A 15,592-nucleotide genomic window follows, 5' to 3' on the forward strand; every position below is an offset into this window, starting at 1 on the left:
GCTCCGGCAGCAGTTCTCCGTTTATCCACACTGCTCTCCTGCCCAGTTCAATGTAGGAATGGACCACTCTTGTGCTCAAAGGCCATCCATGAAGACTGTCCAGCTCTCCTGAGCTTCTTGACTGCCCAGGACAGACTCCTATGCGATCCTGCTGAAAAAGTCCCTGAATAAACCTGTTCTGGAGCCAGGGCTGCAGTTCTGTATTGCTCGCTTCTCTCGGGATCTTAAACTCCAGTAGCTCCTGGTTGCTGTGGCAAAGGCTGCCCTGGACGGTCACACCCCCTACCAGTTCTTCCTTTTTCTCCAGTAGCAGGTCCAGCTGGGCCTCCCCCATCACCCGTTTGGCACCTGCAGCAAGACCTGGCCCGTGGCTCTCTGCAGGCACCTCTGATGGGCCATACCTGCTTCAGCAGGTGCTAGACAGTATCCCACCATTGCTGTGCTGACTCCAGAAGCCCCACAGTCTTGGTCATGACTCCAGGCCCCTTCTGCACAAACAGCCATGGTTGCTGCAGGGTCCATGCAGTCCTGAGCAACTGTTGCATTCATGCTCCATGGCAGGAGCCGGGCAGCAGCCTGGCCACCTTAGTCTGGACTCTGCTGAGGATGGGGCTGTTAGCACTCCCTAGACAAGAGCCACAAACAAAAGCAGACACTGGCTTTCTTTGTGACCAACAGACAACTGTCATGCCAACTGCGTGGGAAGCAGGGAAAGGGCTGGGGTGCCTTGCCTGAGGCTCAGCCTAGGTTTGCATCTTGCAGAGAGAAAACCTACAGCTGGGTTGGGAAGGGGGGGCTGGAAAGGGGCTGCCAAGGGGAACTGAGAGCTGCACAAGGAATTTGCCCCTGAGGATTTTTTTCATCCACTGAAATGCTGGCTGCCTTGTCTAAAGCTCAGCCTAGGGCTAGGTTAAGGTTTAGAACAGAGAGAAGGAAGCCTATCAAGCATCCTACGGTCAAGCCTTAGAACTAAAACGCTCATCCTTCTCTCTTCAGGTGCAGATACTGCCCCGCTCGCTCCCACGCTGCCTTCCAGGTCCTGTTCAGTCTGACTCCACAGAACAGGGGTAGGCGAGACTACCAGCACCGCAGGGACCTCTGGAACGCTCCAGCATTTTATGTACCCAGGGAATAAGCAAACTGTTTGGTGAACTTAAATTACTTGATTTATATTCAATGAAAGGCCTTACAGGACAGTGGTTCTTTTAACAAAATGTAAGCCAAATCTCTAGCAGCAGACACTCTCATGGTGCAATTCACTATAATATTCACTTTTGAGAATCTGGCCCTTTATTCTTAGAAAACAAGCACCTCCCTTTACTTCCTGCCTGCCTGGAATCATAGTGAAAGATCTAAGACAAATTATTCAGTATAAAAGCTACATTAATAGCCATTATTACAAAAAACCCAAAGAACAAACGAAAAGAATGTTCACACTAATGTCCAAAAAAAAAAAAAAAAAAAAAGGCATATTCTAAAGGAATATACGAAATACAAGCTGAGGAATGACGTCTTCTTTCAATTCATCTATGCTTGTAAGAAAATTTGTTTTTCTTTTCCCCGTCCTCAGTGGTTAGTGATTGCCCTTTGTGCCCCAACTGGAGGTTATGCCTCCTTCAGAAGTGCTACCAGAGCTAGTCATCCGTAGTGTGTTAAACAAGCCAGGTTACGAAAGACTCCATTTAAGCTACCCTGGCTCAAAGTGGTAACCCACTGAGTGTTGACTGATCACAGAGAGCTCAACAAAGAGAGCTGAGAAGACAGTAAATTTCTGCAGAAGGCCGGTGGCAATAGCTGGATTTTGCAGGTAGCACCTGTGTTCAACACGATAAGAATTTTAAAAGGGTTTGTTATATAGTTCTTTTCTAATAGGAATTCTGTAGGAGTTTCATCAAATCACTTTTCCAAACAGATACTGGGACACCTCTGCCACTGGTAAACACCGTCAAAACTTCTTAGCCCTAACGGATTTCATTTGGCTAGTAACAGAGTTGAATTTTGTTAATATAAAGTAAGCTTTAAAAATAATTTCAGGTGTAACCTTATGTTAAAGGCGGAACTTTTAATATAGACAAGGGCAGGATATATCCACACATCATGGTGTAATATCATGTCTATATATCCATGCCCAAGGCCAAGCAAGATATCTCCTCTCCCATGCCTCAAAGTCTTTTTTGGCTGCTGCTGCCGCCCAGCCAGCAAGCCAACCAGACTGCGACACTGGTGATACAGCAGCCAAATGAAGCTATGAGGAGCTAGGCTATGGGACAGCTGCAAAAGCTAAAGCCAGTAGGACACTGTGCTGTGACCCAGAGCAGCACTGGGAGGGCACACTCCCACCCAGTTCTTGCTAAGATGCATTACTGCTGCAGGCTTTGTTTTCAGCAGGGTAAATTAGCCCAGGTGAGATGCTGTGCTAATACAATTAGGCTGCTTTTGATGCTGCAGGTCAGTTTGTGCTGAATCCTCGCCTGGGCAGGCAAGGATGACCGTCTTAAGGAAATAGAAATGATTTAATTGGTTTTCATGTCTTTTGAGAAATGTTTTCTCCATTAAAGAACTGACAAGACATCCTGAAAACCTTCAGTACAGTGGGCAGTAGCATGAATTACCCATGTTGCCAAGGTTTGAACTCATCTTCCTTTTAAAGTGGTCTCTCCAAAGGAGAGAGAGCTCATGAAGAGGATAAAATAGGGAGAATCAACACCTGTTTCAAGAAAAAACAAGGACTGTAAAGTGTTGATTAGCATCTTCCCTGAACAACAAGCTTAATGCAGTATTAGTTAAAAACTAAAGGCAACTTTAAGGGAAAAACAGCTACATGACCAACTTCTCCTTCCCCTCCAGGAAAAAAAATTGGAGAAAAGATATGAAGTATACATGACAGATGTTACCCATCATTACACGCACTTCTGGAGGCATAAAGTGGTAGTGATAAAGCTGAAGAAGGATCTGAGAGCCTCGAGCTGTTTGTTTGTATTGCTGCTACTGCTGGAAGGGAAAAAGAACCTATTCTGCCTCTGGGAATGCTGTATAAACATTTTAAAACTCAAATATACATATTTTAAGGGTGAGACACATTACCTTTGGAGAAGACACTTTAACATGGACAATAATTGGTGCTAAAGATGTCTTGATGAGTTGTGCAGGGTGATTGATCGTGTCTGCATCTAGGACAACCAGTTGTAAGGACCTTGCCAGCTCAAAGATTCTTTCAATTTCACTCTGTACTTCGGCTAATAAGAGATGGAGGGAAAAAAAAAAAAAAAAAGGTCAAAGCCACTCAAACCCATCATTATTTAGACAAAAATACAATCACTCATTTATTTATATGGACTTTACATTTTATATGGACTTAAGAAGTTCATACACTGAACACATAACGTGAATTAATGCAACTTCCACAAAATAACCTATTAATCAATACTCTCTCTATAAATATACGTATATATAAAAGAAATACGACCTTGGAGAACATTCTGTTGCCTGAAAATATGTAATTACTATACTGACTTATAAGATAAATGCGTCCAAGCCATTTGGTACAATTTAATGTATGTTTCGAGTAAAACAAAACTCAAGCATATTTTCCAAATCTTCTAAATAACTTACTATAAATACTGATAGAACATTATTTAAAAAGATATTAATGGCTGTGTTCACATCTAAACATTTTTATATGAAGAAAAAGGAGAAATTTACTCCCATGTAAATGACGTTTCTGATAGTCATTGTTCTGATCCTTCTTAATCATGCCACTGTGAGGAATTTTAAATGGATAAAGTCAGCACAAATTAAAGCCTGTAAGTTTTACCACTGACGTCAAGAAAATTGTACGTGAACAGTTCATACGCATTTAATTTGCCTGAGTGCCATTCCAATAATTTTTAAAGTACATGATTACTTATTAAGATTTACCTTAAGTCTTTGGCGAAGACCTAACGCACCTTGGCGTTCTGAAGTCCCTCCTAACACGTCACCACAAGGATTACTTCTAAACTTAAGTATTTGTCTTCTTGGCAGTTTTAATGATTTAACAGAATTATATCACTTTAAACTAAGCCTATCCCAATGTAAATCTCCCACAGAGGTACATATGCCCACAGGCACAAGATTTAGTAGAAACAAGCACTCACCTTTGGAGCACCTAATTTTGGGGTGCTTCATTCCCCTATTAGAATGCCAACTATGAGTGGCACGTTCTACCTCCTATATCGTATAGAGAGAGAGGGAGCAGCCTCAGCATGGCGTTCCCACAGGGCAGTGCACAGAGGAGGAGGTTCACTTTCCAACTGAACAGGTGATGCTAAGGTAGACCTCTCTCACATCACTTTCCTGAGGATAGGCACTTAAACAAGATCTGGAGCCCTTCCTGAAGGTAAACTGCTGGACTCTTACTCCTAAAAGCTGAGCCGGGTCCACTTTTTCCTTGAAAAAAAAAAAAAAGCCTAAAAAGGCGTTCTAGTTCAAACACTCCCTCAGAATGTCAGAGAACTGGGTTTAAGTGCCTTTTCTTCCGGAGAAGATTCAAAACCAGTACCTTTTATCTCCTGCGATGGTGTCCCAGAGATCAGGTTACTGGTGCGTATATACATACACACAAATTTCCACCTCTAGTGGAGAAATTAAATAAATTAAAAATTCATCTGGCCAGTGCAGCCCAGCAGTCATGATACCGAGGAGAGAGTGGGAAGACCAACATCCCAGTCTCTGCTCTCACAGCCAGATTAGAATTTTAAGCAGTAAACTATAAAACAACATAAACTATAAAATATAGTAAGTACATAAAAACTATAAAACCAGTCCCTGGGTCAGAAACAAAAACACATTTCATTCCCAGCTTGACAGCACGAGGGCTCTCCAGCAGCTTGTGGTGCAGAGTTAAGAGCATCAGTCTGCGAAGAAGAAGCTGTGAGGCCACATCTCCTCTAGGAGGAAATACCACTGAACCCAGTTTTTCCATATCCTGACCACAGGCCCCTAACTCACCTTTTGTAGGTTATTGCTATAATATTGCTTGTTCTAGTCCTTGTAAATCCTTAACGTGAGGCTAACAGAGTACGTTGTGCTCTGTAGTCACTCCTCAGACAGATTTTGTCTCTCAACAGTGTACATGAAATTCAGAATTACATGCAAAAATCCTGTAGAAACATTTAGAAGTGAAGAATTTATATGACATCTTTAAGGCTGACACCCTGTCACTCTCTTCCAGGATGTAACTATGTTCAGAATTATATCTGTGTCAATGTCTTACCTAAACTGGATCTTGTATTTGACCGCTCAATTATTGCCCTCTTGCTTGGATTATTTAGAACAGACCTCTTAGCAAGAGAAATGTCAGCTGTCACTCTAGTTATTGATATCCTATGAGTAAGAACACAGGACAAGAACAAAAACACAGCAGTCACATTTTCATTGCACTGTGCTTGACATACAGCTACATACCATTCCAAAGTGCAAATACAATAAAATACCACTCAGACATGTGTTATAGCTGAGTTATAGCATCATTAAAGTACAACTAAAGAGAATGCTGCATAACTGTACAATATTTTCTATTGTCTATGCTACAGTAGACTCTTGCACAGTTTCTGCTATTTTACTTAATACCATGAGTTAATTATTGCCCTCCCCAAATCTCACCCGTCTCCAACAGGAATTTACACAATACCATAAATACTACAGGTTAAAGTGAGTCTTAGAGCATACAGAACAACTATTACTACTGTGGAGTCCCAATAGTAATAGTACTTCTCTCAAATGGTATATGAACATTGACTAAACCTCACATTTCTGACAGGTGAGAAGGACCATATTTGGGTATCTGAGTAGCCCCCTGTCTTATTTCTGACTGTCTAGGAGTCACTGAACAGACATAGCGTACTTTGGGAGATCAGTCCTCCAACAGACACTCATTTTACAGACACAGAGCTGTGGCTACGGGCTAAACGACCTGCTCAAGGTCAGCTAGGGGAGAAGCAAGTTGAGTCACAACTATCTGTACTGCTGGAGCCTCCTCTTTAACTTAGGGCAGGCAGTTTTTTCAGGTCTGACAGTGAGCTGACAAAAGACAAAAGGTAAGCGCCTTCCTAAATCCCGGGCATGTGTATCAGGACCTGGAACAATGCAATTTCAGGCATCTATGCCTGAGGACTTCCCTTTAAATCAGACTGTAAAACAAAGAACACACATCCACTTCACATAAAAACCGTTCAGGAGGACTGTGATGGGATCCAAAGAACCATGCATAACAAGAAGGAAGCAAGCTGGAAATGACTAGCAGCCATTCCTCACAACACAAGTTTTGGCAGCCCTAAATGAAATTATCAGGTGGAGGGGTAAAAAATTGTTATTTTTATTTTTCCACATAATACATAAATAAATGTGTTGCAGAGGATACAATGGAGGCCAAAAACATCACTGGGTTAAAAAAAGGAACAGGAAAAATTCACGGGTCATGGGTCTACAGGCAGCCAGAAAACCCAGTGCTCTGGAGCCCATCTCTGGCTCAGGAAGCTCTAGATCTCTGACACTTGGAATCTGGAAAGTACAGGAGAGGAACGATCATAAATCTATGCACCTCTTCTTATACCCTTCCTCAAGAAGGATATTCTCAAAGACAGGATACTGGGTTTTCAGTCTGTCCTAATGCAGCCAGATACATAAAGTACTTAATTCCCAAAATAAGTAATCTTAACAACCGTCAGCAACAGTGATGTTTAAATAAAAAAAAAAAAAGTACCTTTCCTCTCTCATTTACACTGTGGAGAGTTAGGCTAGGTCTACACAACAGTGATTAAACACAGTGCATTTAGAAAACGATGCTGCTAGAGCCTCTGCAGCAGCCTTTCCCTGAATGCCGCCTAGCAGCCAAGCGCTGGAAGATGCCTCTTAGCAGGTCTGCACAAACACGCAGCCCTCAGCCGTTCCTTCAGTTCTCTGGCCACAAGAGGCTGGGGCAGACAGAAAAGGAGGAGCTGTCAGAAGCCAAGCGTATCAAAGAGATGGGAGTCCTGCTAGCTGGTCCTGCTGAGGAAGTCTTTCAAAAAGCTCGTCCCTGGACAGTCATTTCCCTTGCTGGTGATGTGGATCTGTCACAAAATTGCAGCAGAGAGGGGAGAAAAATAGATGAATAAAAAGAAAGAAATTGGGGCCATAAAAACTCGTGGGAGGATCAAGAAGCAGCTGAGGTTCCTAAAAAGAAACTGAACTCTTACTAAAAAGAAACTGAACTCTGACTTAAGAAACTTTCTTAAGTCGTTCAGATTTAAAATCCATTGTATCAGCTTGCTTGGGGCATTTAACTTTTCCATAATTAAAACACTTCCGCCTGACCTAGCTGTCAATAGTCAATAGCAATAGGACTTCCAGAAACCACTTCACTCGAGGCAGACCCTCTCCCTTCTCCCCTCTGCACAGACCAACGGCAGGATGGGTGGAAACACAACAGCAAGGCAAGGTAGGCCCCCAGCCTGCTCCCAAGTACGCTTCACGCTTCCAACTCTGTAATCAGGCACTGCTGATCTTTGGGCATCGGACACTGCTTGGTACATTCTCATATAGGGTATGAAAATACACCTCGTAAAGAATATATTCATATCAGTCACATCCTGCCAACCTGATATGACTTGTCACTTCCAGGTGCCATGGTTTCCTCCCGAAAACAATGACTTTCAGCTCCCATAGGCGTACGCAAAGCTGACAGACATATGCCATCAGCTGGGAAGAGGACACACGCCAGGGCTCCGTACCTGCACGTCACGCAAACATGCACTGCAGCCCATGCAATAAATTGCGGGGAAATAACATTAGTGAAATTGCTCAGCAGTGGGGAGAAGATGTACTGACAGGATGCATGAGCAGCTCAGAAAAATGACAAATTTAACTGCAGGCTGCCACGTACTGTGCTTCCTCTGTCAGATTTTAAATCAACCACTACATTTGTAGAGTCTGCTAAATTCACTTCTATTGGGCAATTAAAAATGGGGGAAGGGACAAGACAGTTTGCAAAAAAAGTCCATCATTAAATGTTTTATTGGTTCATGGGTTAATTCAGTATCGCCATCTCCTCACTGCACCTCAGAAGCTACCTCACCTGCAAGTCCTGCTCCACCTCTTCTGAACAGCAAACACTATTATTTTGACTGTCCTAGTGCCAACATTTCAGATATTTTCAAACCTGATTTACTCTCATATATCAGCTAGCATAATACGGGCTCCTCTGCACACAGTTCAAATACACTGAACAAACTCGGATGAAGGAAAGGCAGAACGTCCCAAGATGCAGCTGATGCCTGCAACTACCAGCCAGTTCCAGTGGAAAGGAAGAGTGTATGAGACCCAGTGTAAGAGACCAAGTGTATGTTCTTCACGAAAAGATCCAAACATTTATCCCTCCTCACAGTTCCTCAGGAAATTTTTTTCTTTGTTCCAGCCAAATAAGTTGAATTCTCTTTACAGCTACTTAAGTTCTGATACATTTTTCCTACATTTTAATTTTTAGCACTTCCTTCTTCAAATTGCTTTTTAAAGTATTTTTGACTACCAAGAACATTTAAGAGCTGATTTTTCTTAGGTGTTGGCCGAAGCACTGTTTCTGCACACTGTCGAAATCTGCTCTGTTCCTGACACTTATCTCAGGGCTAGGCTGTGATTAGTTTTATTTAGAGAACAGCCTGTTGTATAGGAGCCGGCAACTTGACGAAAGGTACTGGGATGAACTTAGCTCAAACATAGCAACTTGAGAATAAAATCATGAGGCACTTATATTTGGTATCTGTACACTTCAGCAGCTTGCTGGGCTAGTCCAGCAATACGCATTTGTATCCAACACCTAAAAAAATTTTTGTATGCCCAGAGAATTGTGAGTACAACTGCAACTTCATCTGCAATCAGTTATGCTTTCTCAACTGTTCCATGACATCCACAAAAGGAACAGGAGAGCTCTTAGAAAGTAATCTATTCATTAAAATTACCCCACGTGCAATCAGCTCAGGTGCTGTTGCTCAGTGACTTCGGAGCTCTGGAGGGAAGGGGGCCAGGAGCGGGCCAGGAGCCAGGCCCTGCCGATGGGCTTCACCAGGAGGCACTGTCCCTCCGAGTCCCGGCTGGACGCGTGACAGCACCTGCCAAGAGGCACAAAGCCTGCTCCCGATGCTTCCAGGGCCATGTTAAAAGCCTGAACCTGACAACACCATCTTTAAAGATATTCTCGCTCTTTTCTGGTGCCCTAGTCAACTTTCATCTAGATTTCTCTTGCAGTTGCAGTCTGATAAGATACTGATGCAAAATTATTCAGTCAAACCTAAACATCCTTCTACAGACATAGCAGATATGAAGATATGTGTGCACTTCTAAAAATACATGTGTTGTGTTTCACCCCAGAATTGGCTGCATTTCAGTGTTGATACAAAGCTGGTGAATCAGTTTTGAACATGCATCAATCTTCTTGCATTAAGGAAGTTTCTAAAAACGTTATTAACACATGGGGAAAAAAGCATGAAAAGGACAGTATTTCTCACCTCCCATCAAACCTGTGCTTCAGGAAGTCAAAGAGAGCTTTCTGCATCATGTCTGTCACCTTTGCAGAGGTGAGGGAGATTGAACAGGAAGGATTGACAGGGAGAAAAAGAAGTCAAAAGTAAGAAAAGAGGTAAAAGATTGGATACTGCCAACAATCAATACCTTTTATAGGCAGCAATCATTTAGTTTCCATGGTCTTGGCAGCATGCTTTGTAATAAATACTTGCAAGTTTTCTGACTCATTCTCTAAAATGCTGAACGGAGGATGTGAGAGCTGTCACTCTTAATGCTCTTGTCTTCACTTGCACTGAGATATTAGAACACTCCTCATAAACTTCCATAACAGTATCATTTCCCAACAGGCTCGAGCACATGTCAGAAACTTATGGGAATATTCAGGTAGAACAGATCATTTGTTTTCCCCCTACAGTTATGTTATTAGAACTGGTTTAGAACTTCAGATACAAAATTTGTCTTGTTTGATGGTGTTTTAACAACAGCAGAAGTAATCTCAGTGAGGCCCACAAGGAGAAAAAAATGGATGTTTCTATTCCTATATGAGGGAACACCTGAGAGATGCTTGACATCAATAGCTGTAATCTACTTTACTGAGCGAACTCTTTGTCTCTTTTGGTACAACTAAGACTGACATCTATTATCCGCCAGTCTAGACAGGAACTCATTCAAAGCCCCGAGGCCTCTGGCAGTTTATTTCTCTATATTATCTTTTGAAGCGGTTCTTATAGAATTTAGTCAGGAAAAAAAGTCAACAGAACTTTCTCTTATACATTGCAAAGTAAGATTAATGTGTCCCTGCTACATAGACCACTATTTTAAACTAAAATTAATATCCTAACTCCATTGCCATCTAAAAGGGTACTTTATGCACCGCTGGATGTTCAAAACATCGTATTTAGTATATTTTCTTATGCAATGAGTGTAGGGCATCTATTTGTAGATGGGTATATACTAACAAACAGCCTCTCCTCTCCCCAGATTTGGGAGTCCCTACAGTATCGTAATCCAAGGTGCAGCACCATGAAAATCAAGGATGAAATTTTCTCCCTTCAAGAAACATCACCATAAAATTAAAAGGTAGATAGTAGAAAATGAAATGCATAATTCCTGCTTTGCTAAACTACACATTTAATCACTCTTACCAAAAAATCTGATGCAAGAACACTGCATTACCCTAGTAATAGCACCATTTTGCAATCTTCCTTGAGAACCATTCCAACACATTTAACAATATCCTATAAAGTACAAATAAAATTAATTAAACTAAATGAAGTGTATGCTTGATTTTATGTTCATTTACTTTTAATGTTAATTGAGATCTTAATTCAGCAAAGCACTTAATAGACGGTTAAATGCAGGTATTCACCAAAACGTCCTGCTTAGAGCCTATGTTCAAGTTTAGCAAGCGTTAAATGGTCTTTTAGATCTGCAGCAACCTTGAAAAATGAGTGTCCTGTTTACCTGTGCACATTATTAGGGCATATTATCAGACCTATTTTCATATTGAAGAGAGGATAATAATTTAGATGGGCTACAGGCTTCTTTATCTGTACATTCCAATATAGTAATCATTTAAAAAAAAAAAAAAAGTCAAGAAAAAATGCTGCAGTGATAACCATCAGTTCCAATATTCAGCTTCTACTGTTGGGAGAACAAAAGTGACTATGCTGAAATAGTCTAGCTACTTCATCTGCCAACACCAAGTTTTATAGGAAGATGTAAAATTTTCATAAATGACGTAACGGGAGAACAACGCGCTTATGGGGAACGTGTCTTTAAAATTTGGTTACCTAAGTCTTTTCTACCTTCAAAGCATGTGCAAGTTTGACTAAAATTTTATCTATATACAGAAATCTAGTTAATTTAACTCTATTGTTCCAGCTTTTTTGTTGCAGTGGACCTCAATTCTCTTTTCTTACTTGATTTAATCAAGAATAAATGTACTGAAAATAATGGATGCCCACTGTGTTTAAAGCAGCACAATTGCAAAGAGAGTCCTGGTGTACTTATGTTACCTACCTTTCAGCTTAGACATCACAAGTAACAGATAGCTTCTGTTCTGCTGCAGTGTAGAATAAAATTCAGTTGGTATCTCACCCAATAGGTGCAAAGTACTAACTATGCTCTTAGGTTTTCTATATAATGTTCTGACTATTATTTTAGCTAAGATCACTTAAAATTGCTGCAAACCGTTACTACAGATCAAATGTACTATGGCAAATCATGGGCAAAAAATATTAATTTATTGCAAGTAACTGGAATACATACCTCATAACCTTTCAGTGACGGACCCACTAAGACAACAGGCCTCATTGACGGTACTACATCATATGGAGGAATATGTTCTGTCTAGAAGAAGAAAACATCTCATTAGATCCCATTAATCAAAGAAGATCAGGATGAAAATCCTGGAAACTATGTACTAGAATTAAAAAAATAAAATAAAATGAAAACAAAAGTACTTACCACTTTTTGTTTCTGTTTTGCTAAAAGACCAAATGAGAATTTGATTAAATATATACTGTGTATAGTAATCACAATACTTGCAAACAAAAATCCCTTTGTTCATGCACTTTTGACTCCTCTTACTGCATCTCCCGTCTGATCAGCTCTATTTTCACCGGTCACTTATTTGATTTTGGGGGGAGCTGCCACTTTTCTCAAGATTGTTTTTTCCGATCCCTTAGTAGCTACTAAACATCTAGAAATAGATGTCTTTTTCTCCACCTCCACGTGCAAGCGCTTTTCAGTGGAACATTTTAATACATCAGCAAAGGAGGGGAAAGCCCACACTTTTCATATGCAGCTTTTAAAATAAAAATATTAGAAATAGCAAGAGTTTCCTTAAAAAAAATTCTGTCTTACCGGTGGAAGTGGGTGTGGCTCGAAACGTGCCAGAAACCATTTCTCCGAGACTTGAAGAAGAATTTCCACTTGATTTCCTAGGGCATCAGAAAGAGGCCCATTAACTTGGAGGTTTTAGGCATCAGCTACTCCCCCATGAGGAATTAACACAGTAAAGAAGAGAGTCTTCACCCACATTTGGGCTGTGAGAAAGCCTTCTCTGTAGTGAGAGATGAAGGGTACTCGGCAGGGACAAAGGGAAACCAAGGAATCAGTAGCGAGGTAGACCTGTATGTCTACAGCAACTGCAAACAGGCTACGAAGGCAGAGCATGTTTTATTCCAGATTTAGCAAAGTTTTTCTGTGATCTGCCCACAGGATGGGAAAGGCATCAGCTCTAGTCATCGACATCTGCTAAATTCATCGCACACAGGGCTCATAATCCCGCTCTGCACAAGATCACCCACTCACAACTCCAATGTCCTACAAGAGTCTCTTTACCAGGACACGTGAGTAGGCAGATAGGTCCCTTTGGAGGCTTGGGATCTTAACTAGTGTTTTAAATAACTTTTCTTGTGCAGCAACGCTGGTGTAAGTAGCTCCTTTTTCCCTTCCTCCAGGCCACCCCCGCTTCTGGTCTCTCAATTCTGCTCATTCCCTTCCCTCCACTGCTTGTGCTACGCATCCAAGCAGAACTGCTTGGGCAGCAAAGCCAGGGCTGCCTGGAGCAGGAACCCGATTTGTAAGGGGGAAACGAAAAAAGAAAGACGCTCAGATGAATCAGTTACCTAATCCAGTTCGTTCCACAAACAGCTGAGGAGGAGATGGTGGAAAGGGAAGGAAAGGTCAAAGGAGGAGAGAAGAGGACTGTTTAAGCAACCTAATCACTGCATGCAACACCACAGCCACACAGGGCAATCAGCATGTCTTTAGCATAGTATTTACTGTTCTTCATTCCATGCAGACTGAACAGTAAGTGAATATTAGTCCAAATTAATATTATGTCCTTGCTTTCTTGCCATATGCTCTACAGACCAGGGATTGTTTACCTCTGGACTTGGCAAGTCCTTAACATACATATACTAGACACTTCGGTAACACAGATGACGTTGCAAATAACCCCTAACAGTAGTTGTCGTGTTCCAAGACTCCGGAAAGCCTCTTTAGTAGGTGACCTTTCACTGCTTTATTCAGACAAAACTAGAATTCTTAATCACAGACAGCCTTAATACTACAGCTAGTCATAGCTTTCAAAGAAATCTAAAGATACAGATACTAAAGATACAGATACTAAATGGTTATACGTAACAAAGATGCTCAAAAATAAACTATTCATGATTTATTTCTTGCTTTCAGCTCTAACACAGAGATCCAGGAGGGTCTCTTAAACTACTTAAAGTCTTAATATATTTTTCCGTTGTAATATTTCTCCCCCCTCTCCTTCATACTTAATTTTATTCCCAACAGTCTCCACAGGTGAGATTATAAAATCTGCACAGGAATTGGTGATTCGGTGGCGTTATGCCTATAGACACAAGCAGATAATTTGTCTGCTAATATACCGTATCTTAAACAGTCTCCTAAATACTCTCTAGTGTACATTTCTGAATTAGATACCTCTCTTTCAATACTTTGAGATACACTGGCTTCCTCCGAAGCCATTTCAAAAATTGTAAAAGTAATTTAGACAAAGCACAGTTAATGCTGTTCAATCATTCCAAAAAAACATTTCCCCAGATGGCTTATCCTTAAAATGATTCCTGACCTTGATTAAGTATATTAGTATGCCAGCTCCCTGGCAGTACTATATATGCTAAATTACGCTCCTCTTATCACTATCTATTAAGGCTAGATTCAATTGGCTCACCTTTCTTTAGCTCTGCAGTAGCTAAAGGTTTTCTTCTCCTCGTTATCTCTTTGAACATTCAAATTTCATTTTCAATTAGTGGGAATAACATGCTAGTAGTAAAACGCATTGTGTGTACTCAGCCTACAGAAGAGAGTCTTCAAAGTCCAAAATGACTTTAGAGATTAGGAGAAATCCATTTTGCTTTCTAGGCCTGTGCCCAAGTTTATATTTATCAAAGGGACTTGCAATCTCCAGCTCTAGCAGTGGGGATGTACAAAAAAAAGACAAGCTGGGAGATGAAGAGAAGCAGAACTACTAAGCTTACCTCTATGCAATGCAAAAGGTATGGTTGTGGCCAAAATGGGAAAAAAACCCACTACCTTAATCCAAGAGTCAGGGAAAAAGTCTGGCAGCTTTTGAGCACCAAGTTGACTAAATCTTGCAGGGACTTAAACTCTCTAGACTGTAAGTAATATCAACAGAAGTTTCTGACACTGTGTAAGCCATCTTTCCTAAAGCCAACAGACATTTTTTTCTTGTTACTCATAGTCATTTGCTGTGTCTATGCTCCGCAAATATGTTTTTGCATTTGGAATCCCAAATCAAACACTCATCCAAACACAATGTAATAAAAAAGAATCAAGCGACCTTTGAAAATATTATCCAGTGTCAGAGATGATTTTAAATTATTTTAAAAGGTTACAGCATTCTTACCCTCCATGGAAACGCCCTCTCTTCTGCTCCTGCTGAATGCGGATATTCTCCAGTCGAAGCGGGCTTGGAATAAAGCCAATCTCACAGCCCTCTTTCACCAGCCTTCCTATCCACCAGTCATTATTATATTTCTGGAACATAAAAGGTTTCGGGCTTCAGTTCAAAATGCTCCATGTCCTAAACTCCCTTATTTTGTTATATACAATTTTTAACTCCATGCTAGTCACCAAAACCGGACTCGCGCTGAAGTCTGAGAACTGGACAATTTGTGTAAAGTTAAATGAAGTTAAAGGGCATCAGCCAGTATTAGAAAGGTTGATGTCTCCTTCAGATCCAGGGATCGGTTCAATGGGCTTCACCAACTTCTGGTGAACCAAGGCAACAAACTACCCCACTGAGGCCACATAAAACAGTTGAGCAAAGAGAAAACACCTTCAGACCACCATCAAAACCACAGTTATTGGTTCCTTGTAAACCTTAATGGCCTATGCTAAAGGTCGCCACCACTTCTCCTCCCTTTCTTCCAGGTACTTGGATGGACGTTATTAACATGTTAGCACTTTCCTCCAGAAACCTTGTCTGGTAGGAAAGCTCTATAAACACCGCTTCAGAAACTGAAACGCAGAAAGACCAACCCACCCAAGA

The 15,592-nt window shown here is 41.1% G+C and overlaps 1 protein-coding gene across 7 annotated transcripts in view; it reads right to left on the reverse strand.

Moving 5' to 3' along the window:
• CACNB4 (calcium voltage-gated channel auxiliary subunit beta 4) overlaps positions 1 to 15,592 on the reverse strand; it is a 132,188-nt gene that overhangs the window by 18,849 nt on the left and 97,747 nt on the right. For all 7 annotated transcript variants that reach the window (XR_011142015.1, XR_011142014.1, XM_068949387.1 and 4 more), the window contains 7 exons: positions 14,948 to 15,078; positions 12,406 to 12,482; positions 12,007 to 12,026; positions 11,809 to 11,889; positions 9,522 to 9,580; positions 5,255 to 5,364; positions 3,085 to 3,236 (listed from right to left, as the gene is read on the reverse strand). Coding sequence is in view for 5 of the 7 variants with exons in the window: in XM_068949387.1 (XP_068805488.1) it covers positions 3,085 to 3,236; positions 5,255 to 5,364; positions 9,522 to 9,580; positions 11,809 to 11,889; positions 12,007 to 12,026; positions 12,406 to 12,482; positions 14,948 to 15,078 (630 nt within the window). In the remaining 2 variants the exon portion in view is untranslated. The remainder of the gene's footprint in view (positions 1 to 3,084; positions 3,237 to 5,254; positions 5,365 to 9,521; positions 9,581 to 11,808; positions 11,890 to 12,006; positions 12,027 to 12,405; positions 12,483 to 14,947; positions 15,079 to 15,592) is intronic.

This window comes from Struthio camelus, chromosome 6, assembly GCF_040807025.1.
Source record: "Struthio camelus isolate bStrCam1 chromosome 6, bStrCam1.hap1, whole genome shotgun sequence".
In the NCBI taxonomy this organism is placed as follows: Eukaryota; Metazoa; Chordata; class Aves; order Struthioniformes; family Struthionidae; genus Struthio; species Struthio camelus.